Below are 25,806 nucleotides of genomic sequence, written 5' to 3' on the forward strand. Positions count from 1 at the left end.
TTTCAAATGCTGACATTTCCAGATGGAGCTGGTTTCTACTATTTACTGGCTTTTTCTGGGAATATATAGTGATGGATGAACTGAAATTCCTTGAGAGTCAGTTGCCTGAAAAACTAGATCTTGAGCAATAAATGTCAGTTGATATTTTCTACAGGAAATCAGTGCAGATGTAATGGCTAAGAGTGCACTGACAGTGATGCCCTTCTTTTAGGAGCTTTCTCCCTATTTTGAGTCGACACAACTGTGGGGTTGGTATATATAAGTCTGGAGGGTGAGATGAGCTTGCCCTTCACATCTGGGAGGGCAGAAAGGCTTACCTCCCTGAAATTAAAATTTGTAGTTAACATTTTCGCCCTTCTGTATTTCAGGCATTAGTTTTCAGCATTTCTGACACTTGGGGTTTTTGCAGATTGAAGGTTCATAGTAGAACCCAAAAGAGTAGGTAAGGTGAAATAAAGTAGGCAGCCACCTTGGACACAAGGAGTTGGGGACCTGATCTCAGTTGCTGATAGGGCTTTATTAAAGTACCACCATTCATAAATGAATTGTAATACAGTAATTAATTAAAGACAAAGCAACTGCAGTAAACTATTTTGTGTTTGCCACAGTTTTTTTTTTGGTTTTGCACCATAAGAGTTGAGAAGTGCAGATCAGAGAAAACATGGCATAGGAGTATCACCTTAAGACTCAGTAATAGAGATATAGATTAGAGCTTTTATGTTTCTTTGGTCCTGAATTTATAGAAATTGAGAGCTGCCAAAAAAGGGAGCAGCATCTGGTGCTAGATGATCAAGTTATGGCTCCTGTAGAACCCTTTTATTGTTCAGAACTGGTATTGCATTTGCTTTAATAATAAAAATGGCCTGTTTTACAGGATGATAAGCAGAACAACTTTATTATCCAGTCACTGTATTGTTTTATTTTTTAATTATTTATAATTGTCAAAGCTAACTGTGATGATATTTCTGAGTGTTGACCAACACCACTAATTTTCATTGGAAGCCCAAGGGGAAACGATACGTTACATCTGAATGGCATATCTGTACAGAAAAGATACAAAAAACAAAAAAATGAGACATATTTTTCTACGTAATACATTGCTCATGGGCTCATAGGTTTATAGAAGGTTACTAGACTAACGACCCTAAAGCCCTTAAAGCCTAGCCATATTTATCTCAAGTTGCCCGAATTAATGTGTCAGTGATTCCATTTTGTTTCCGGATCTTGTTTTTATAGAAACCAATGGCCTTTAGAGAATAATTGACTGTAGTGAGGATGTATGTGCCATGTCATAAAAAAACAATAAACAATATATCTTATGAAATGCAGTTTAGTAATCAGAAATATTGTCTCCAGTTAATATTTTATTTTAGCAAAAAATAAGGTACTGCACTGCAGATAAATGTCCAAAACCACAACAGAAAGGAAATATTTGTAAAAACAAAATGTGTAAGGATGACACACGGTAGGCGCAGCAAGTACAAATAATACAATAAAGTTTAATATGGTAAGCGCTTTCGCACCCATAAAACATGGTGCTTCTTCAGACCATTTAAGCAGATAAAACAAATTACATAGACTATCTTAAACAACGTGCTTTCAAATGTGGCTTTAAAGGAACCTTTGCATTCAGGCCAGGCTATTTATCTGCACATAGTCTGATAATCCAGTTAGTTTCATGCATTTCTATTAAATTATAAAAACCCGTAAGTGCAATGAATCTGAGAGACATTCAATAACCATAAAACTAAAGTCATGTTGTTCACCTAATTCAGACTTATGTTTAATTAAAGCACTCCTGTCTATATCAAATTTTTTCATGGCTGCCATATGTTCTCTAATATGATCTCTTAAACTTTTTTTTAAGTTTAAGAAAATGCAAATGGAAGAAGTATTTCCAGCAGCTTCTGAATGAAGAAAACCCTACAGATGCTGTGCTGCCTCAGACACAGCCTACAATGAAAGTAGAGGAGGTGTCAGACCTTGAACAAGTAAAAGCAGCACGTAGGAAAATAAAGTCTGGCAAGAAGCAGGCTCAGATGAAATCACAAAAATATGATCAAAATGGCGGGTGAGTTAGGGGAGAAATGGCTGCTGAAGGATCTCACAGCAATATGGAGAAAAATACTTATCCCTGGTGACTGGAGAATAAGCATACTCGAGCCAGTGTACAGGAATAAAGGGAATATTCATAACTGTGTGCAGTATAGAGGTATCAAACTCCTGTAACACTGCATGAATTGCCTGGAGTGTGTGACTGATAAATGAATACACAGAGGAGTAAAAAGTGAGAGGTGATCTGAGTAGTTCAGATTCAGATTAGGATGTTGCACAACTGATCCAATGTTTGCAGTCATAGAGCTGAAAAGAAGCTAGAGATGAGGAAAGTGTCCACCTGGGCAGACCCCAGTGATGTCTGCTTATTGTACTGCTAGAACCGTTTTAGTTGTTTCCTCAGTCACCGCTGCACTGATTAGGAAGTGGAGAACTTGGGAACAAGGTCCATGTGGAGGATTTGCAATGTGGAAGTCAAAGCAACCACAGCTGCTATTGATTTACTTTTGTTAGAATGTCTCCTGGAATTCTGTTTTTACTTTTTTTTTTTAAATTGAGGGAAAAGCTCAAAGAATTATTTATCTATTTATTTGTCTTCGCTTACCAGTAAGGTCCATCAAAGTTACTATAGAGAAAGCACACATGCAACTTAACGGATTGTACAGGCAAGTTATGTATAAAAAATGTTTTGTCATTTCAGTGAGAGGTTGAGAGTATTCTATTTAAGGAGAGTATATTTGGAGAGCATCACACGGTGAACATAAAGTCTTAACCTTGTGATGAGCATGTGCAGTACCCAGACTGGTTAAGATATTGTTTAAGCAGTGGTTTAAAACTATTGAGTTTGTCAGAGAGTTTTACTTGTGTGGGGATACTGTTTTGTAGTTTAGCAATGTACTGGGAGTAGAGTGAGTCTACTGCAGCATTACTTGACTTATTTGTAAGTAATAAGAATTTGTTACTAGAGTAGAGGTCCCTTCTTGGACAGTAGGACAGTAATATGTTTTGTTGTTCAGGACATTTTTTGGATGAATTTGAATGAATTTGCGTGCTGTAGTTAATTGTGATTATGTTATGTACTTGTGAAGTTCAAGCTATGACAATGGTAGGTCTTATGAAGGAGATTATATGGGTCCTATGAGGGAGGAAGAAGAGGACTGATTGACTGATTGGAAGACTGGTTTGCAGAATTTGCCAGTTTGAAGGTTATGTTGTATTGGAAAAGTACAGAATGCATAGCTGAGCACTGTATATTGTCTCTTGTTTGACTCTCGCTGAGGAGGGCTGTTTATTCCTAGTTCAAGATCCCAGGACCAAACTGAAGGAGATGGAAGGGAGATTTTTTTTTTGTGGACTGATTTTCTTCAATTTGAGATCCATGAGAAAGAAGATGGTAAATGTTTTATAATGCTTTTTTACAATATTCTGAACCCTAGCTAATGCTAGAGCTCACAAAGCACACTTTCCGTCATAAAACTGGATCTGATATACAAAAAGGTTTAACCATTATTAGTTTTAATTCACAATAAGATTTTTTATGTTGAATATGTTGTACTATAGTTTCTTTTGATGTTCATTCTTGTTAATTTATTATTTTAAAGGCTCATTCAAGACTGTACTGTTTTACTTAGGCAATATCCTTTCAGTAAATTTAGCAACAATTGTTTAATTTTTATAAGTGCTCTTGTCTATTCATATAATTTTTATATCTGTGGGTTGTTTTTTTGGTGGGGGCATTTAGGTTTTATTATTCTTTGGATGATGTCCTATTTATTAAGAATGTTTTTAGAATCTTAGGTCTACCCTACTTTTGGATTAGGAAGGCTATATATTATAGTGGATCGTTGTTATTGGCCCTGCCCCCTTTTATATCACTTAGACTATCTTAGTCTGTTTTTCCACTTTGCAGACACTTCAACCTATGGTGGCAATATCTGGGAGGACTTTATCACTGACCTTTAGCTGATTTTTCTGGCTGTATGCAGGCATCGAGGCAAAGGGCGTGATGCTAGTTCTCTAAGAACAAGTGTCAATGTTCTTGTCTGCTTATGGTACCCAGGGTCTCTATGAACCGTCATGGGCATGTGGCAGGGATATTGATCCCTGTAAAGGCACTGTATTCTCATGCAAGATCGATACACGATAAGGCTGACATTTTGTCTGGTGATGCTGCGCTTGCTTTTATAACCGAGACTTGGCAGACAAGAATTTCAGTTGTCATCTTATGGCAGGTATTCCACCTGGCATCTCAGAAGTACATTGCCATAGGAGGGGTGGAAAAAGGGGGGTGGGGCTTGTTTATAAATAATAACAAACTTAAATTAACCACAGTAGACACCATAGAAGCCAAATCCTTTACACATGTCCTTGTTGCAGGAGCAAACTGCGCATTTCTCCTAGTTTAACCTCTACTAGGTAGCATGAGGACATTTCCCAATGGGCTTTCTCTGACATATTCATCAACTCAGTCTTGGAGCCATCAGCACATTGTGGAGTTAGGTGATTTCACTATCTGGGTCCATTTTAAAACTGTGTTTCTTGCCTATAAATTTAAATGTACTATAAAAGGCTTTGGGTTTGCTCAGGAGATTACTCTGCAGATCAAAATTTAGGACACACTGGATTTTCTCTTCCTCATGGATGATGGTACAACCAGTTTTGTGGTCTGACCATTTCTTGGTCCACTTTGGTTTGACTTTACCTAGTTATAGTCCACCTGATCTAGAAATGAGGGTAGTTTGTAACGGTTTACTATCACACGTTCGACATAACATTGTTCGAATGTACAGATGTCCGAAGCAAATGTTCGGAAATCTATACACCAAACAGTATAACTGTCGAACCAAGCATGTCAGTGCAGTTGAATTTTGAAAATGTCAACTACACTGAAATGCTCCTACCTACTCAGCATACTATAAATGTTTTTTGCAGGGGGGCCTACACACCCCCCAGTTATATATTCAAACTCCGAGATTGCACTACAGTGAGATTAAGGGTACATTTCCCCATCCCCACTATAGTGCAATCTGCACCGCAATGGTGGACGTGACAACAGCAGCCATTCACTCTTGTCAACTTTGACATTGTGGTGATCACCCTACTGGTTCTGCTAAGTGGTTTCCGCACATAGTTCGTTCATCTAAAAGATGAACGAACATGTGATTGTAAACCGTTTGTAACATCGGTCGTATTACTGAGCATCTCTTTTCTAATAAACTCCCTCACTTCCTTTTGTTGAGTGATGCTATCCCTATCTCTGACTTTGGACTTCTTATGCCCAGGTCATATGTGCCCTGCCCTTGGTCCTGCTAACAGGAAATAAGCTTGGTTCAATTCTTCTCTCTGTATCATGAATAGAGCTTAGTGAATGTTGGAGCACAGCTGGTGAGGAGTGGGCCGATAGAGTGACAAGACAGAGCTCATTTGGTATTATTCCAACTATCAAGCAGAGATTTTCCATAAGAAATTAGATTTCCTGGTGAGGATACAGTCTTCAGTAGTTAATCGACCAGTTGTGCTTTTCCACATGGTGGAGTGATTGTCCAGCCCAGCCTGTCTGTCAGCTGGAAGAGGTTTATCAAGTTCTAAAGGTGAGGCTGTTGCTCAATTTTTCATTCACAAAATTGTTTTGATTAGGCCTGCCCTTCCTTTATCTTACCCAAGAGTGATGCAGTCTGCCTTCCTTTCCCTGTTAACGATGTTATGATTGGTGCCTGACATTCCAGCTTTTGATTATCTCACTAATGAGTTTTCTGGCTTGTGGTTAACAACATTAAGGCTTGACCCTTGTCTTTTCAAACTGGTAATGGATAGTTTTGATGTGCTAAGTTCTTTTATTTATCAGATTTTGGTTGTCTCTTTGGGGGACAGGGTTTCTAGATCAGCCTTGAAAGAAATATTGGTTATCCTGGTTCTTAAGAAACCATCCATAAACCCACATAATGTAAGTAACTAGTGCTGTATCTCTAGTGTCCCATTTCTTGGGAAGATCATGAAGAAAGTTGTTTACAAGTAGCTAGATAGTCTGTCTTAAAATTATTGTACTCACTAAAGTAGAGAAACAGCATTTGCAAGAGTTGTTAATGATCTGATGGCCAGAGATCAGCAGTGCTTTACAGTGTTTGTTCTCCTAGATCTCTCTGCAGCATCTGATGCAGTAGGCAGTGCCATCCTAATATAATGAATTTGATCCTACTGTGAACTTTTGCTATGTTTACCTCTTACTTGTCCAGCTGTATTCCAGGAGTGTGTTCTGGACTCAGTTTTGCTTCTCTTTATGTTCTTGACATACAGAGAATCAAAAACAAGTGTGCTGTCTGCTGATCTGTTGATACTGCTGACAGGAGTACTTACCACTTTGAAGCAAAGCCACAAAAGATCCTTAGGCTACAGAACCAAAAGAATGTGAAGCATTTGCACTCTACCTCACTTCAGGATCATAATTCCACACTCCAAAAGTGCAAGTGTTTTCATTTTGAAACTGAAATTTCATTGCATCCTTTCATATAAATCACAACACAGCAGTAATAATAATAATTAATTACACCAGTCTCAGTGGGATTCATTTTGAAGACAGTGATTAAATACAAAAGTTATGAGAAAGTTGAGAGGACCTTACCTTTTGAACAGATCACATGAGCAATGCTTGCATTAGATGAGACATTGGTTGCCAGTGAGATCCCTGGACATGTCTGTAAACTATATTCTGTCCCCAAGCATCCTACATTTTTCAGCATAGTATTATAGTAGTTATAAGTCAGGAAGCTGGAAGTAGCAGTTAATGCAAATCCACATCCACTTTGTCTGCATACAACATCGGCATCACTGATATCCCATCCTTCTGCCGAAATGTAGCCACGGAAATTGCTAGAATATACGAATACATCACCTGCACAGATGTATTGACTGTTTAAAAACTGCAACCCTAATGGACCTTAGGAAAAAAAGAATTTGCATTATTAATTATTGTTTTAATTATTTTACAAAACCCACACACAATGTAACTTACTCACTCATGCAATCACTTATTCACTTAGTTTTTTTAAACATTCATTTTTTGTATTTAGACATTGGCTCATTTACGTAAGGAATTATACATGTGTGCACACACACACACACACACACACACACACACACACACACACACACACACACACACACACACACACACACACACACACACACACACACACACACACACACACACACACACACACACACACACACACACACACACACACACACACACACACTTTTTTTAACAATCCTTGGCTTCATATTTAGATGTACATCATGAGGAGTAAAAAGAAAACGTAAAAAGAATACAGAGATAATGACAGGCATTCAGTGTGAGGACATACTTTTTGAGTTATATACAAAAATTATGTTATTGCTTTGAAATCAGGGGTTTGTTCATATTCTGATTTTATGGACACCATTGCTCATTTAAAATAAGTCCAGTTATTTACAGGCAGAAACATGAAAATGACACTAAACGTTTTAGATATAATCATGTAGCACAGAGGAGGGGAATTGTCATTTGGAATGCCAGAGACAGAGTTTGAGCACCAAGAAAGCATTAAGTAAACAGCAGCACATCTTAAGGGATTACAAGAGTTGGTGCCTACTGTATAGCCTCATGGTAGAAGCCAGGAACATTATGGCATGCAGAGTCACACAGCATTCACATATGAATATGTGTATGTGAACGCTACTAGTCAAGTGATCATGGGGAATATAAAATGGCAGTCATACATACCTTCAAGTTAGACATACTTAGAGGTTCTTGACATCATTTTCAAGCCCTTAATAGTGCACATGTCCCAAATCAAGCAAGGCCATACATGATAACCCCAGTATAAAAGTTGTTACACTGATACAATAATCAGGACAAGACTTAATGGTAACCAAAGATGTACTTAGTTTGACTTAAAGTGGTAATTTATTCCACAGGCTGAGAATTTATTAAGATAGGAACATATCATTCCAGTGAGCCCTTGCTGGCTGGAACTCCCCCTCCAGCTCTCCTACATTAAGCTTATAATAATACATAAAATCATACACAAATCATTAGGATGCCCAGCTCTTACCCCTTTAATCAATATAGATTTTCCTAAAAGAACTCTTGGCTCAGAAGACAAACAACTTTTCACTATAAGTAAACCAAATAAATCCCCTGGATAAAGCCTATACTTGTACTCAGTACCAAAAATGGAACTCTTTACCTCTAACCACCAGATCTATTTCTGATCTACCCACCATTAAATGCTCCATAAAAGAATATTTTACAAAATCTTGGACCTATCTCTTGTTCCAATCCTGGCTGAACATACTCATTATAATTCACTCACGCCTTCAACCTAGATCTCACTTCACAGTCCTCTCCAGCCTCCTACTCCACTCCTTTCTTTTATTTTTCCCACTACCTTACTTTATCTTCTTCAGGTCTTCAGACCTTTCCTCTGCCTCTTTCTTTTTCCTCTCTTCTCACCCAGACTACCTGAACACATCCTACACTGCACTCTTAATATAATCTCTTTTTTTCTCCATACCTCCTTCCTTCTATAATCCTAACATGAACAGTATCTCTCATATTAAGACATCACTCAGTTTCCCCTCACTGTCTCTAATCATGTAATCTCTAATATCTCTTTAAATATTTTATTAGAATTGTCTCAGGTCTAATTTATCACCTATTAAATTATGTAACAAATAATATAACTATTGAGATTTTCCTCACATAGTTTCTCCAATTCATGTTATTTTTATTTATTGCTGTCTACTATGAAACATATCTTCTATGTTATGTGACTGTGATGGTGCAGTGATTAGTGTTGTCACCTACCAGCAAGAGGTTCTCTGGTTTGATTCTCATCTGGGGTGCCTTCGGTGTGGAGTCTGCATGTCCTCCCTGAGATTGTGTTGGTTTCCTCTGGGTGCTCCTGTTTCCTCCCACACAACAAAGACATGCATCAGGTGAATTAGACACACTAAATTAGACCTAGGAGCAAGTGTGTATGCAAGTGAGTAATATGGAAGAACTACTGTGGTAGGGCTATGTTTTTCTCATTACAACATTTTTTTTCACTCTTAATGTTTTATAGTGTGTCATGATACTTTGTGATTTAAAATATATGTACTTGATATGTGAAAGATTATGATTGTGGAGCTTTTCTCCCTAGGTCTCTGCTAAAAATGTGCACTTTCTGGCCCAGTCAGACTTTCCCTGTAAACAAATGTCAAACAAATAAATACATTTTGTGTTATAGATTTAGGTCCCTTGTGTGTGTGTGTTTGTAGAATTATGGGTTTTGTAAAGAAATAGGAAGTCAAATAGAATAGGGTATGTTATGGCTCAACAAGTGGTACACAGTTGACTATTATTGTCGAAAGATTTAATGCCTTTAATTTTCTTGGTTAGAAATGTTTTCCAGCTGAATGAAACAGTGTGTCAGGCAGAAGTATTTTCTAGCTATGATAGAAATATTATAACTGAGTGAGACATAGTTGTCCGCATTCATACCCAGAACTCTTGTTTGTGTCTGTCTGAGAGGAATTCCCTTCTACAACATATGAAATGGTAGCAACTTTTTTTATGCCAAATGCTACTATACTGCACTTTTTTTAAATGTAAACCATTTTGGTACACCAGGTATGCATGTATCCCAGCCTGCACTAGATCTGCTTAGTATCACTATCTACTTTGCAGTCATTAGCAAACTTTGTCAACTACACTTCTAGGATATTGTCTTGGAAATCTGCAAAATAAATACAAAACATGCTGAACAAAATCAATAACCATGGTGAGGAGATACATTTATTATTCCATCACCTCTGGACATCCCCCACCCCTGTGCAGATAAAGCATGCTTCAAACAGGGCCAGGATAACTGGATAGGCATTCATAAATTCATGTTGGCCTTGACTTGCAAATCCCTTCTTGACATATTTTGTAACTACCATGATTTAAAATAAAATAAATTTACATATAGCACATGAAATATTAGACCTCAGATTTAGCCCTTTTCCTCCCAGATTTATGATGTTCCTCATAAAGTTAGATCTGTTACAAGTACATCCGTTATTAAATACATAAAATAAGCATATGCAAAGATTCACTAAGACTAGCTATAGAGATTCTAGTATATGAAGACCTACTGTTGTGAAAAATAAGAATGTTCTTCTCTTTCTGACCCCCCTACTATAATTTACAAAGACCAGTGCTGAGTTTTAATGCTTAGAATATAAGCTGTATGCTTCTTGAGTGGGAAGGTACTGTCTAATATGAGAACTGGCCCAGGCATAATAGTTGCAAGACACTGTAGCCTCACCTTTCCTATGATTCCTATAATTAGCTTATGGTTTAGAAGGTCTGCTAGCACAGTTCACAACTTAGAATCTATTGGAAATCCAATTTGCAATTCAGCGGGCAATAAAGGGATTTACATTCATGTAATTTTTCTACAATAGTGTGGGGGACAGTGCTTTGGCTAGGTTAAAATAAGCAGCGCACATGCAGTGACCTATTTTAAAGAAGCTTAGGTGACAGGACCTGCCGTTCACTAATTAAACTGATTGGGGTCTAGATCAGCTAAGCTATTTCTGTATAAATGCATTCTGATCTGATACCGGCCATGACTTTGGGATATAATGCTGGTGAGACTGATGCACCTATAACTACCTGAGTTTCTAGAAAGGCTGCCCTTGAGTACGGGAGTCACTGATGATGTTCATAGGTTCATAGTTTAGTATCAGGCTAACTGCCCTTGTGAGCCATTTTAAGCCTAGACAATTATCCCATGTGAGAATCAAACCCTGCACCTTGTGATTGTAAGGTAAACACCTTAACCATTATGCCAACCTCCCTTCATTCCTATAGATAAGGAGAGGTTTAACACTTCGAGCCTAAGACAGTGCCTATTTAATACTGAAGAGAATACAGCCTGCCATGTTGTCTGATTCCATGGAGGAATTATGTTCCCCCTTTGAAATGATTCATACACTTTCTCTAAGTTGATTTAAGGAGAATGTAGAGGGATAGTGGGAACATCAATCTGTGTAGCAGAGGTAAAGTTATTAATAATTAATTAGTAATTCATTTTCTTTCCAACATACTGGCCACGTTCTTGACACTGGAATGTAAGGCATTCTTATTGATGGCTATTATTCCTTAACTTTCTGATGTGACTAAAGAAAGATTTGAAGTTTTCATTGACAATGTAGCAAATTTAAACATTTATTCTAGTTTACATTTTGAAATTATCTATACATCTCTTTCCTGGCATGTTTCACTGTGGCCTTGTTTAGGATCATAGGAGGTTACTAGGCTAATGGCCCTGGGGCCCTTACAAGTCTAGCCAAGACTTTATCTCCAGAAAGAAACATCAGTCAGCACCTGTCACCCCTGTCAATGAGAGACACTGGTGGAACCCTGGGACAAATTTGTGTTTTCCTATCCAATCATCAAGTTTGCACTTGTTAATATGAGAGTTCCATCAAATGGGTAATTACCATTATATTTAAAGTTGACAGGTACTAAATTTTCTATGCTGATTTTAGGTACTGTTAAAAGCTGGTGGTGAGTGTGACAGTCTTCTCAGCTTGGTCTATTTCTAGGAAATTGTTGGGAATTTTGCATAGGTCTTTTAAAAGCTGAAGTAAAATTTTATTGGAGAAATCCCTAAAGATGGTTTAATTTGTTGGTGGGTATTACCACTAACCTGACAGAAAAGATGGCTGATGTGGGATCAGATTTAACCTGGGATTAGTGTGGGGTGTGGGGTGCATACAAGATCCAGTTTGGTATAAAAACATAGCTGAGAATATCAGAGCCTCTAGTGATTAGTTTTGCAATTGTCTACTGCCCATTGACATTAACGAAGTGTAGGCAATGCCAATCATATCCATTTTCAGAGGTGTAAGTATGCTAATTATTATTTGAGTAACTGAAGTTTCCTAGCGAGAAGGTATTTGATTTTCTATTTAATGCCATAGTAGTGCTGAGGTAATTTCTGTGATCTCTTTGGACATTGATGAGGGATCTGTTGCTTCAATGAAGTAATAACTGCATTTTTTAATCATGAGTTGTATCCCCAGGAGTTCCAAGTTAGATTTGTCAGCAATTTAATAAGTGGTGATGATGTCTCCAGAAAATACATTTCCTGCAGTTACCTAAGGAACTGAAGGTGTGATTGGTACTGAACTCTGGTATAGAGGAAGTGTGGCCATTCTACAGAAACCCATGTCTCAGAACTATGCAGTTATAAATGTGCTTTATTCGAAAAAAAAGTTTAAAGTTCTTGTATCTTTGACTTCTATCAGTGAGAATTACCATCATGATGTAGTCTGAATTCAAATTTAAGTTTTCTATAAAGCAATCTCCAGTAGAAGGACACAGCCCAAACAAGTCTATAGCCAGTATGCAGAAGCCCTGGTATGAGAGGGGCAAACCATCCCTAGTGAAACAGAAAGTCGTATCTACTATCTCTTCCCAGGATGACCCTATTGGATGCCCTTAGAATTACATCACCTACGTAGCCAATCGTTAAAGCTAATTATCTTGTGTTGGTATCTAGGCATCATTTTGGTGATACTACTCAAAACCAGTGTTTTTCTGCTTCTAACAGTAAATTCCATTATGTTCCTCTGTCTGTCTGTCCCTTTGGAAGAGCATGCCTCAAGTCATTCACTCCAACATAGTTGTGGTCATATTTGCACAAGAAGCTTACAAAAAAAAAAACATTCTTATCAACAGGACATTCATGTGGAATGATGTACATGTCCCATCCTTCAGATTGTCGTGTGCTATGCATTACAGTATCCCAGTGGGATGGGAATAACATAGATTATAACTTGTCCCCAAAGCATATATATACCTGCAGTATGGTCATACTGACAATGTCTTGCCAAGCTCATGTCCTCCAGAAAGGGGACAGATGGGTATATTAGGAATGGTGACTCTAAATATATAAAAGAAGTACAGTGTCACATGTCTTAGTATTAGAGTGCTTGAACAAATAATAGGATCTTACATTAGCTGCAGGAAATCATATAAGTGTTTCAAAGCAAGCGATACATATCTATCAGTCTTCCAACAATTGTTTTTTTTACAGTCAGACATCTCTGTAGACCCTTGTTTGCATTCTTCCACTGTAGCCATTGGTGGAGAGCCAAGCAATATAATTCAGGACACCCTAAAAAGCCCATCCAGAGACCAGAAATGAGTAGGGTACTATACAAACCAGCACCCTTATTCTAGGCTATAGCAGATTTTATGAAAGTTTAAAAGACTAGTATCAGTTTTTGTTTCAATGATTTATATAACATTTTCGTAAAACTAATACATTGGAAGAAATTGGAGTAATGTTAAGAATAATGAGAGGGATATGATATGACTGGAAGCAACAGATTGTATTAACTACAAACCACAACTTGTGCAAAGTACTTCAGGGGGATGCTAATTATTCTGTGTCATCATACTTCTGTTGTTGTACTGTGTACTCTCAACAAAACAAACTCACCTCGCACACGTATCTCATATATTACATGAAGGGGTTTCACTGCTAAAACATGTGCCTGATTTTGGGGAATTTGCCCTAATACCTCTGAAACTTATATATGTTCACTCTGCTGTCACTCATCAGGAATTCTGTTACAGTCAATGAGCCATAATCAGTCTAATTAACAATCAACAATTCTGCAAAAAACTACCATGTTTCAAAAGCAATGTGAGATCACATAAAACACAACTAAACATGTGTCTGTGTGTGTGTGTGTGTGTGTGTGTGTGTGTGTGTGTGTGTGTGTGTGTGTGTGTGTGTGTGTGTTTGCTTGTATTACTACATGATTATACAGGAAAAGGTAGAAAAAAACATGAAGTCAAACACCAAAACACTGAAAAAATTCCACATAAAATAATAATGAACAGCCACAAAAGTGAGTAGAAAAAATAGAACCTATATCGATCACAATAGGAAACTAATGATTTCTTCTTGCTGTCAATCATGTTTTATTTTATTGTATTTACATTTATTTATGACAGAACACTAATTAGGTATGTCTAATTGTAGGCCCAGACTGAATGAAAACAAAAAAAACAAACAAAAAATATTAATACCTTCAGACATATGTTATATTAATACTGGGACAGTTAGGGAAATGTTTTTTTGTAAGGTACTGTGCAGGGTTAGGGGCATTGGCAGGGGTAGGCTTCGGGTTTGTGCAAACATCAGTAAGGAAGCACTAAATTGGATTGCCTTTCACTGTGGGTCCACAACCTATCAGGGTTCCTACCAGTAAATAAGAAAAGTCCCTTTCCTGAAAACTAAAATGGTTCCTGAATATCAAGGTCTTCTTCTCCAGGTAGTCTCCAGTCATATGATAAGAGATCTATGGGAAATATAATGATAATTTACTTTAGACAAGTGATCACAAGGTGTTACTGCTCATTACTAAGAGTTAAAACAAGAAACTCCTCTCCCTCCAAGTTCTATTTACCTTGGTGAATACAGACACCTGTGCAGTTATAGAGATATGGTTTAAAGTTATGGAGGGCACCCCGGCAGTGCAGGATGCAATGCCTTCTCCACACTTAGGCCAGCTACTGCACAGGTGGGAGCTAAAGGTGGAGGTGTCTTGATCTACATCAAAAACAAACATACATGAAGGTTGGTCAAACAGGATGATGCTCTTGAGCTTCTCCATGCCAAAAGTAGCACAGGTAGAGCCCCATATCATATCCTTACAAGTTATAGATCACCCTACATGACCTAAAAACAGACAGCTTATACTTAGACCTACAGTAGACACTTACCATTCCACCCAATACCTTATTTATGGGGGACTTTAACTAGCCCTCTATAAACTGGGGATCCTACATGACTCCAAATTTGCAGGCCAAGGTATTCCTGGAATTAAACACAAACACCCTGAACTACTGAGAAAATATGCCAGCCAGGGATGCAAACATACTGATCTGGTGCTCACAATTACGGGATGATGCTACTGCACCCCTGCTCCCCCAACTGTAGTGTCCTCTCTGACAAGGACAGACCATAAAGCTCTCTCTCTTTCAAAATAAAAAACAATGCTGTGACCCCTGCAAACCCTGTAACAGTTAGGAATTACTTTAAGGCAAACTACATATGATTAAGTGATTACCTGGCAGTGTTTTGAGCCCCTCAAAACCTGTAGAACACAGCTGCCTATGCAGAACTTTAGACAGAAATCCATACAATCATGTTAATCAAAACATAGAGACAGCTGTGCCTAGCAGAACCAAGCACAGAACAACTGAAAAAAACACAATGGTGGACTCCAAACATAAAGTGTGCAACAAAGGGAAAAAGCCATAACTAAAATTAGGATGTGCAATGCTCAGCAGAATAAAAGCTCTCATCAGGCTAAACAAACAACTAAGATGGCAAATTAAGTCTACCAAAGCTACTGCTGAGGGAAAGATAGTCACCCAGACCAAGGACAACCACAAGGCTTCCATTAGTTATGTCCAAAACCTTGACTACATGGTTCAGATGGTTCTGTAAAGTCAGTGATATTATTCTTGTTTTTTTTAGTTCTGCTCTTTTTCTGGTTCTATGTCCAAAACCTCAAAGGCAGTACACAACAGTGTGCAGAACTGCTTGTTAATGGAACCACTTACATGGAGCCAGAAGACAGCAATTCTGCTGGCTGACAAAGGCAGCAACAATTTTACCTCCATCTCCCCCTGGCTGCCCCCCCCCCCCATAAGTAATACTATCAAACATAACCCCCCACCCCCAACTATCACTAGGGAACAGTTTCTAAATGCACTCTATAAGGCTAAACACATTGCATCAATGAGCCCTGATAATATCCCTGGATGCCTCCTAAATCCTAAATAGCCTAAAGCATGACATATTGGGACCTCTGGAGTCACTATTTAACGATAGCCTCCAGAGAGCAGATAGACTTTGTGTCACATGAATGGAGTGCAATGGTCATCCCCCTGCACAAGAGTGGTCCATCAATGGGGCCTGGGAACTATAGACCCTTAAGTCTCTCTAGTCTCATATACAAAGCCTTGGAAAGAATTACATGTGGTATAATTAATAAAGACCTAGAAAAACTTTAGACACTATATGTATCCCAGCTTGACTTTGTCAAATGCAGATCATGCACACTGAAACTGGCAGACTTTGAAAACATCACAGAAGCAATGGATGAGGGCAAAATGGTGCACACTGCCTACCCTGACCTTGCCAAGACATTTGGTACAACACCCCTCATGGGCATTGTAAAAAAAGAAAACTCATGTAATTAGGCATTAACAACTATGTCATGCATCAGCTAGAAGTTAGGATAGGGGGGTCCACCTCCACAAAGAGGATGGCACCAGCTGAACCCCCAGGGCTTTGTGCTGGCCCTGATCCTTTTTTGCATGTACTTCTTATAAGATAAAGCCAATGGCAAATGCTCTGCCTGGCCAAGTTTGCAGATAACTGCAAATTAGGAATAGCCATAAAATCCCTCCAAGATACTAACATCCCACAGGTAGGACTAACACAGAGAAATGACTAGTGCCAAAGCCACAGCTTAAAACTCAATACCAAGAAATGCAGAATAGTACCATTTGGGAAGTTGTCCATCCTAGGAAACTACCCCATTAATAAAACATCACTAAGGGTGGACCCAGTAATCAGTGACTTAGGGATGTATGATAGTAACCTGGCTTGCATCCAATATGCGTGTAAGGTAGTAAGGAAATTGCTCTATGTTGCTCAACTTATAACCAAGGGGATGACACCTAGGTCCAAGGAGTTCATAGTTCCCCTGTAATAAGCCCTAATCAAGCCCTTCATTGATTACAATGCCCGCTTCTGGATATACCTGACCAGGCATATGCAGCAACTGGAATATTCACAGAGGTTTTTCACAAAAAGATTACATGGTGTAAACAACATGCCCTTTGCAGATTGCCTCAAATCCCTAGCTGTATACTCTGTGTCCAACAGATGTTTGACAGGTAATCGGTGCCTGACATGTAAAGCATCATTGAATCCCACTCTGATGGACCTCTTGCACATGTACAAAACCAGTAGCATCAGAACTACTCAATCTAGGGACTCGGACTTTGCTAGTGACATAAATAGGACATGCTGGTGGGGTAGGTATGTGTCTCAAAGAATTCCCCTCCTCTGGAACAGGCTTCTCTTCAGCATACATTGGACCAATGGATGGGAAATTGGAACTTCACCCGAGGTCTAGAAACTATGTCTCTAATGGACAGAGGCAGCCTATAAATCATGCCCTGGCTTACATATACCCCTTAAAATAACCTCTAAGGTTGACTGCTGTAGTGCTGTAATTAATTCAGTTTGACATTTTACTAAATTCTTTGACTGCGGCATTGTGCAGTATAAGACAATGAAAAAATGTCCTTAGTGTACTACTGGAACAGCCGTATTATGGCTTCTAATGACTTCATACTTACTGGAACTCAATAAATAAGATAAAGCAATAAGAATGTTTGTCTTCTTGTGACAATCACATTTCTGAAAGTTACTGAGTGCTACAATGAGGGCGAACTTCATCATTATATGAACTAGGAATTATAGGTGAGAGTAATAATCTTTTTTTTTTTATATCCTGGCTTTGTGAAAAGGTACACATAGACTAACTTCAAGCATGAATGTTGTGATTGGATACTCTGATGTGTTTTTTTTTCTTCTTTTATTTGTTTTTCTTTCTGTGATATTGCTTTACCTAGTCCAGGGTAATAAAGTAGCTGGAGATTATTCCAGCCGTCTGTCCTTCAGTGCATGTATTATGGAGAAACTAATCATGTCTATTACAATATGACTGTGTCTGTTGTAGATATGCTGTATACATGTTCACACAGATGCAACCCACACACAGCACACACATGCACACACTTTTTGTAAAATGTTTTGCCTTTTTCCTGCCATGTATAATATTAAATTATTTCATTTAAGTTAATCATTTCTGAATTATATCTTGTTTGGTAAACATTTATCTGCTCAAAATAAGGCTCTCAGGAGAGACAGTTCTTAATGCAATAAACTTTTAGTATATGATATTTATTACCTGTACAGATCAAGGCAAGTAGCTCATTTTCTTCCTTTAAGGCTAGTCTTTATGTTTAGATGGGTGGTCACATATTTACAACAGGATTATCATGTATGGCCTCCTTGATTTGGGAGATGACTACTATTAACTGCTTAAAAACATATTTACAGATACAAGGATACATTAGAAAACACACACACACATATATATATATATATATATATATATATATATATATATATATATATATATATTTTTTTTTTTTTTTTACAAGTGCAAGAATATGTTACAACATTTAGTTCAAGAAGCACTTCACAATGTCAAAAACATGGATGAAAAAAATGTAATTATGCTTAGCAGAGGTTTGTGGATAAAGAAATAGTCATAAAGACTTTACTCACTTTCACTTTTTTTAATTAAAAACAATCAGAGATGTTGTATTTGGCCTAGTCTATTCACAAAACCTGAGACAAACAGATCACCATATGTGAAAAAGTCACATGAGGATAACTGCAAGTTATTCTTCTCCAAACTTGAAGATCGTGCATAAAGTGTAGAACTATCTAATTTGAATATTTGATAGTATATGCAGCAGAACTATGGAAACGTATGTAAACTGCATTACAATCTTAAAAATGATTTTTGCTGGAACAACAACAAAACTCATACCTGAACATGTCAGTACAACACTCTGGTTTTGTGTACAGTTCTGAACTTCATGTGTTGATGGCAGACAGTATGAAAAAGAAGATTCACTCCCATTACACTCAAGGTTTGATAGAAGGATGTCACCATAACCTCCTCCAGTGGAGTACATAGATACAGGTATTCCACAGGACAGCTGCCTGCATGCCACCTTTGTATGGTTGATATTAAAATTTGCAGTACAAACTGGTTTCCATTTCCCATCACTGTAAACCTCCAACTGTCCACTGCAATAGTTGCCTAGTCGTATGGAGATATTTTCTGAAACAGCAGAAAGTTATAAAGTAATTATATAATTTGTAGTCATATTTCATAAAATTTACTTTATCATGAAATATTTTACCACTGTTTGATGTTACGTATGCTGCAGAGCTTAGTTTGACAACTGGATCACCACAACTTGAAAATTATAGATCTAACCTTTGAAGTATACAGCCTAGTCTACTTAAAATGTAATAAGAGAGTATTTCATTGCCCTTTTTAGGGTTTACTTAAAATGTTTTGCTGCTTCTAGCTGGAAATTCTGCAATCAGCCCCAAATAATTTAACAGTTCTTTTGATGAATGTAGTTCCTTTAGTGACATAGTTAAGCTAACTAATGCTGATCTTGTTTAACAAACAGCAACATGCTACCACAAGACAAAAACAAAAAAAAATACCATGGCATTTAGTTAAACTCATTATGCAAATTTGGGGAGTTGTACAGCCCTACAGAACTTAAAGTATACATTTATCCAATCACACATTTAACTTAAATATTGTACTCAATAAACTTTCTTAAAAGCCAACAACCACTGTATCTTTACTTAACATAAAACCCAATTCAATCCTGTTCATTAAGATTACACTTTGGTTGCACATCACACCTTAAATATTGCTCAGATAAAATAGTACTTATTTGCCTCTGCTTGAAGTTAACAAAAAAAAAAAAGGCACACATAAATTCTTGCACTTAACACCAGGAAGTAATGATGGGGACCAACCACCAGTCACAATCTTTAACTCATTCTTATATATGACCTCCTTCCAGGAATTAACTTGGTGAGATCTCATTCAAGTTGTTCTTTTTTAGTAGCAGAACAGGTGTGGGTTGTGTAAGTTAACATGTCAGTATAACAGAAAATTCTGATTTCTGGAAAGCTAGTGGGGAGGGAATTAATGCTCATGTAGGTGAGAACAAGGGCAAATACTGAGATATGAGACTCAATTCTGACTGTGGTAGATGAAGAGGACCCTATTTAAACTGAGACAAATAGAAGCAGATTGGTTAACGATTGTACAACAACAACAGAGGTCAAGCTATCCAGCTGAAGGTCATGTGAGCAAGCGAAGAGTAATGAGGAGAGAGGGGAAGCATCGAAAACTTCGGAATGAATTGATTTCTATTGCTACTGTTTATCCTAACAACGTTATACTCAGCTGCAAATGACACCTGCATGCTGAAAGTCACAACCACAGCATCATATACAAACAAAAAACATGCAATATTAATGTCCTTATGTTAGTTAGTTTATAGACTTGACACAGCCTTGACATCCTGTCCATGAAAATTACAGAGAGAAGATGGAACTCACCGTTGGTGAAGTTCTACGGCCAACCTGGCATTATTTGGCATAATGCTGAGTTTATATATGCAATGTTCACAATTTAAATACAGGGGATGAAAGGCATTTAACAACAGCATGGTCCCTATACTGCTAAAGCACTCTATAGCAATGTGTGGTATATGGAAATATTTATTTTGCAAGTTTACAAACACTTGTGGACTCTTGACAAACTCCTGTAACTCATCAAGTATTCGTGGGCAGAAAATGGTTGATTCAGCTCTTCTACTGTCAGCCCAGAATTTATATTTCTTTGAATCTGAGGCTTGATTACCGAATGTGCTCTTCATTCCAGCACCCTGATATATATGCTTTTTCAGGGAGGTTGAGGGTTGTGATTCTTCTTGAATTTGAAAATACCCTGCTGCATTTCTCTTTGAAAATGTGAACCACTTCCCCAGTTTTCCATTCCACAAGTACTGTTACAACATTCTATGCAATATTGAAAATAAACAACTGCAATATCCCAGTAATGTGTAGCATCTTCATAATTTCCACACAGATCTCAGCAAGACTGGTATCTGTGATATGAAGGGACTGATTAGTCACTGCGTGGACCTGTTCTGCTGAAATGGATCTACTTCCATCATCTGCTTGTTGTACTTCTGCCATAGTATTCAAAGTTCCTCCGAGTCCTCCGAGTTTTCCATCTTCTCAGTACAATGACCACAGCTAAGATTAGCATGTCTTCAACCTCTCAGAAGACAGCTTTGGGAATGTTCTACATCTCTCTCCAGATATATGAGATGATTTGCCAAAACCTCTTTGAGGTCATCCAAAAGTTATTTTTCATGGCCTTGCCAGGCTGCACTAACTCCAAGGCATCTACCTCTGTGACAGTTACAGTTGCTTGCTTCTAGATTTTCTTTCTTTCCTTATTTATAGGTTCATAGGTTCATACTAGGCTATCTGCCCTGGGGCATTTATAAGCCTAGCCCGATTGTGTTTGGCTTACACCACCCCTTGATTTGAGTATACTGTGCCCTTTTTAAAGTTTAGTTTACTGTGCCTCTGTCTAATAGTGACAAGGAAGTAATCCCTGGGACAAACCTACGATCCCCCATCCACTCATCAAGATTCTTCTTGAAGAGAGTCAGTGAGGTGCTCTGCCTAACATGAACTGGAATTCTATTCCAGAGCGAAGGGAGCCTCTGGGTTATGAATCTGTCCCTCCAGCATGTTCTATTTATTTCTGTGCTGAGGTTCAAGTCCCTCGAGCGCGTGGCTCTAAGGGATTTAGATTTACTGAGGTGGAGCATGTCCATTAATTCTGGGTTGGACATAGCTTTATATGTCAGGCATAGATTGCCTCAAAGTAGGCGGTATGCAACTGAGTAGAGCTGAAGTTTTTTTTAACCGAGCAGCACATGGCATCTGTTTGAGTCCCTTGATCCTCCTGGTGAGGTACTTTTGGGGTCTTTCTAATTGCTGCAGGTGTCGGGTAAGGTACATCCCAAAGGGGGCATTGTATTCTATGATGGGCCTGATGAGGGATGAATAAAGGGGCACAATTACCTCTCTTGATCTAGATGTGAATCATTTCATGATGAAGTGGGCTATGTAGAAGGTCTTTCTAACCACTTTGGCAATGTGGTTGTCAGAGGAGAGATTGCTATCAACTTGGGTCCCCAGATCCCTAATTACTTTCTCTGTACTTAATGGGTTACCACCTATGTGGTAATTTGTGGGCACATTGTTTTGCCAAAGGGTATGACTATACACTTTTGGCATTTAGCTTTAGACCATGGCTCTGGCACCAGTTATCCGTCTCTGTGAGACCTTTTGAAGGATGTTTGTGTCAGCTGGAGAGTCGATTATGGCACCCAGTTTGCAGTCATCTGCGAACGTGGTGAGCCATAGTCCTCCCACGTTGGCCTGTACCTCAGAAAAGTAAATACCGAACAAGAGAGGTCCCAGGACAGAACCTTGTGGGACGCCACTTGTGACCGGTTTCAAGTCTGACATGGCTCCAGCAACTCTGACTCTGTGGGTTCTGTCTTTGAGCCAGTTTGCGACCCATCTTGTGACATAGGGGTTTATATTTAGGCTGGATAGCTTATCTATGATGCCCGAGTGGGGTATTGTGTCAAATGCCTTTGCGAGGTCCAGATAGGCTGTGTGGACTACCTTCCCTTCATCTATGGCCTTGGTGACTGCTTCGAAGAAGTCGACCAGGTTCAAAAGGCAGGATCTGCCCTTGACGAAGCCAAATTGGGTAGGATCTAGTGTCTGTAGGTCCCCAATGTCTTTGTTTATGAGTTCCATGATGATCCTCTCCATAGCCATTATTTATTTAACATTTGTTGGCTGGGAAAGTCCAAAGAGGGCAGAGTCTATTTTCAGTGGAACCCAGGAGAGAAACCTTCCAGATTGCTGGATACCCCTATGAAAAAGTTCCAACTATTTTTTGGCCACAATGTCTTGCTGCTGTGATGCCTCAGTTATTCAGACTTGATGTCACCAATGTCCCTAGATATGTAGGAGAAGGGCTTCTGGATATAGGGCCTGAAGTTATCTCTCAGAGAAGCACTGACTAACAACACAGCTGCTTACAGCTATCGATGATACCTTGCCCCTTTACTCACCAGAAGCAAAAAAAGCAGCAGTGACGCCAAGTTTCTCACATAGAAATAGTATTAATGCAGATGGTTATGGTTAGTACGCTTTTCATAGCATTTTCTTAGAAGATACCCTTGATAGAATCTACAGCAGCTGGCTGCAATAGAAAGACAAGTTGCACAAAGGCCCTGGAGAAATTTTTACCCAAAATGCAACCAAGCCACAAAGATACTGCCAAATCAGAGACCAGCAGAAATCAATACCCCTCTGCTCTTTCTCTTACCAGGAGCAAAGCTATCACATTAATCCCAAGATGTCTCCCAAGACGTGATTTTCGGGCTTTCTTGTGATTGGTTATCACATGGTTCCATCTTTCACTAAAAGCAAAAAAAAAAAGCTCTAATCACAAGTTAATTTGTGAGTAGTGGATGGTGCAGTGACATTGTCAATTCACAGCAAGAGGTTCTATGGATTGATTCTCATCTGGGGTTCATTCTGTGTGGAGTCTGCATGTCCTCCCTGCATTCATGTGGGTTTTCTCTGGGTGCTCCGGCTTCCTCCTGTATTCAAAGACATGCATCTGGAGCATTTCTCTCTGGGCCTCTGCTGAAAATTGGTTCGTTCCAAATCAGAATTTCTCAAACAAATGTTAAATAAATAAGTAGCAGTTTCTTGGTTCTGCAGTGACTGGTATTCTAATCCCAGTTGTTACAAATTTTAAAAGTAAGATGAAAAAAATGGATTAATACTGAGTACACTATTAAAGGAAACATCAGCATTAACCTTTTTTGCTAACTGATAAATATGCCAGTGAAACAAGATGTTGCAAGTTCAAACTCAACATGTTCTTGATCTTTCCATGTCTGTCCAGCTGTTCTCTGGCCATCTGTTCTGATGTATTGCTGTTTCTATGCAACAGGGAAGCAATTGCCTTTGTTTAAGCATTGTTGACATTGTCTTCCTGGCTAAATATAGGGGGGACCAGGAAACTGAAAGTGTGCTGTAGAACTTTGAGGACTTGTTCATGACTGAGGATAATGGGGAAGATGAGAGTGACCAATGGACTGATACACTGGTGGCAGTATTGCAGGTATGGTACCAGGCACTGGTGAGGCAGTGAGATTTGAGTCATCAGATGAAGTTGGCAATTTACAGGTCCATCCAGACATTGGTGGGGAAATGAGATCTGAGTGTTGGGATGAAGCTAGCAATGTACAGGTGCATACCTTATCTAAAATCATGCGCTTTCAGTAGTAACTAAAAGGATGAGATTGTGAATACAGGCAGCAGAACTGAGATTTTGTCATCTTACTCAGTGAGAAAGTAAGGAAGCTGACAATCAAGGAAGACCTTGGAGTACAATCACTGGCCCTCCATGTCAAAAGGAGTCAGTGCAGACACATTTTAAGAATGATGTCTTGGTACTTTTTACAGGATCTATGCTAGGCACACCCTGCTTGACCCTGGATACACTGGACTTTTTATATATTCAATCTCCCATGGAAACTGAAAAATTTTATACAGTAATCTGAAAACTGTTGTTAGGGATAAAGAAATTTGGCCTACCTTGTTTACTTTGCTACCACTATGACCCTCACCATGATGAGCACTTTAAAAACTATTATGGTACTGATAAAAGGAGGTTGCTGCAATATCAGTATCATAATTCCAATAAAGCAAAATTAACTTGGTGAGGACAAGATTAATAAGCAGTGCATTTGTGGAATGGTATGATTTGGAATGGGTTGTTTTAACTCATTCCCTCTGATACAGCTCTTTTGAGTGTGCACCTTTAACCCGCAGTGGGCATGGCTTAAGCCTTTAAAAATAAGTTATCACCTTACAGTTCTAGAAAATACTCATTGAGACAGATAAAATATCAATAGAGTTGTGTTTACCATCACATATGCTTCAAGACAAAATATCCTGGTACCTTGTAAGTAACATGTTTTTGGAATTATTAATGCAAATATGAGCAATCAATATTTGACGCCTAGAGGAGCAGTAGGAGTTAACTGCAGAAGATGCCTGGAGGAGCACTTCGCTGTAAGGTGGGCAAGGAAGATATTGAAGATGCTAGAAATGTGATCCATTAGGTAGGTGACATCATGGGGGGTGGGGTCAGGCATACTATAAGTGGATTGGAGCCTTCTGGCTCGGGTTTGATCCTAACTTAGTACAACTGTTATTTAGAAGATGGCGGTTATCAGAGACATACCCCCGGATTCTCAAAAGCTTGCATGGAGTGCAAGATCAGTGCAGGAGCTCAAGCAGGCAATATGTCTGCCGTGCAATCCAGGAAAAGCCCAATGCCAAAAAGTGCATTGTCATCCCCTTTAGTAAAAACTCTGTACCCATGAACAACCACATAGGCGGTATTCTACTTAACACCGAAAGTGTGATAAGAGACCTTGAGACACAGGTGAACAGTAGTCTCTCCTTTGATAATCACATCGCCACAGTAGTCAGGAAATCATTCTATGTGGCACATCTCATCACAAAAGGTTTCTCATTCAGAAAAAAAGAGGTCATTGTTCCCCTCTACTCATCACTCATTAGACCCATTATAGTGTACAATGCCCCTTTTGGTATGTACCTCACACGACATCTACAACAACTGGAAAGGCCGCAAAAATAACTCACAAAGATGATTACTGGCCTCAAACAGATGCCTTACGCAGACCAACTCAAAAAACTCCAGCTTTACTCCGTCACTTATCGCCTACTTAGAAGCGATCTCTGCCTAACTTACAAAGCTATGTCAAACCCTAACATACAAAGCTATGTCAAACCCAGAGCTGGTGGACATGCTCCACTT

At 38.7% G+C, this 25,806-nt stretch overlaps 1 protein-coding gene across 1 annotated transcript in view; it reads right to left on the reverse strand.

Moving 5' to 3' along the window:
* The window catches only part of LOC122815635 (deleted in malignant brain tumors 1 protein-like), a 281,322-nt gene that overhangs the window by 171,005 nt on the left and 84,511 nt on the right, over window positions 1–25,806 (reverse strand). The window contains exons 2-3 of the mRNA XM_044088309.1: window positions 18,790–19,086; window positions 6,674–6,988 (exon numbers count right to left, since the gene is read on the reverse strand). Coding sequence (XP_043944244.1) covers window positions 6,674–6,988; window positions 18,790–19,086 — 612 coding nt within the window. The remainder of the gene's footprint in view (window positions 1–6,673; window positions 6,989–18,789; window positions 19,087–25,806) is intronic.

This window comes from Protopterus annectens, chromosome 1.part1 (assembly GCF_019279795.1).
Source record: "Protopterus annectens isolate FY-2018-M chromosome 1.part1, PAN1.0, whole genome shotgun sequence".
In the NCBI taxonomy this organism is placed as follows: Eukaryota; Metazoa; Chordata; order Ceratodontiformes; family Protopteridae; genus Protopterus; species Protopterus annectens.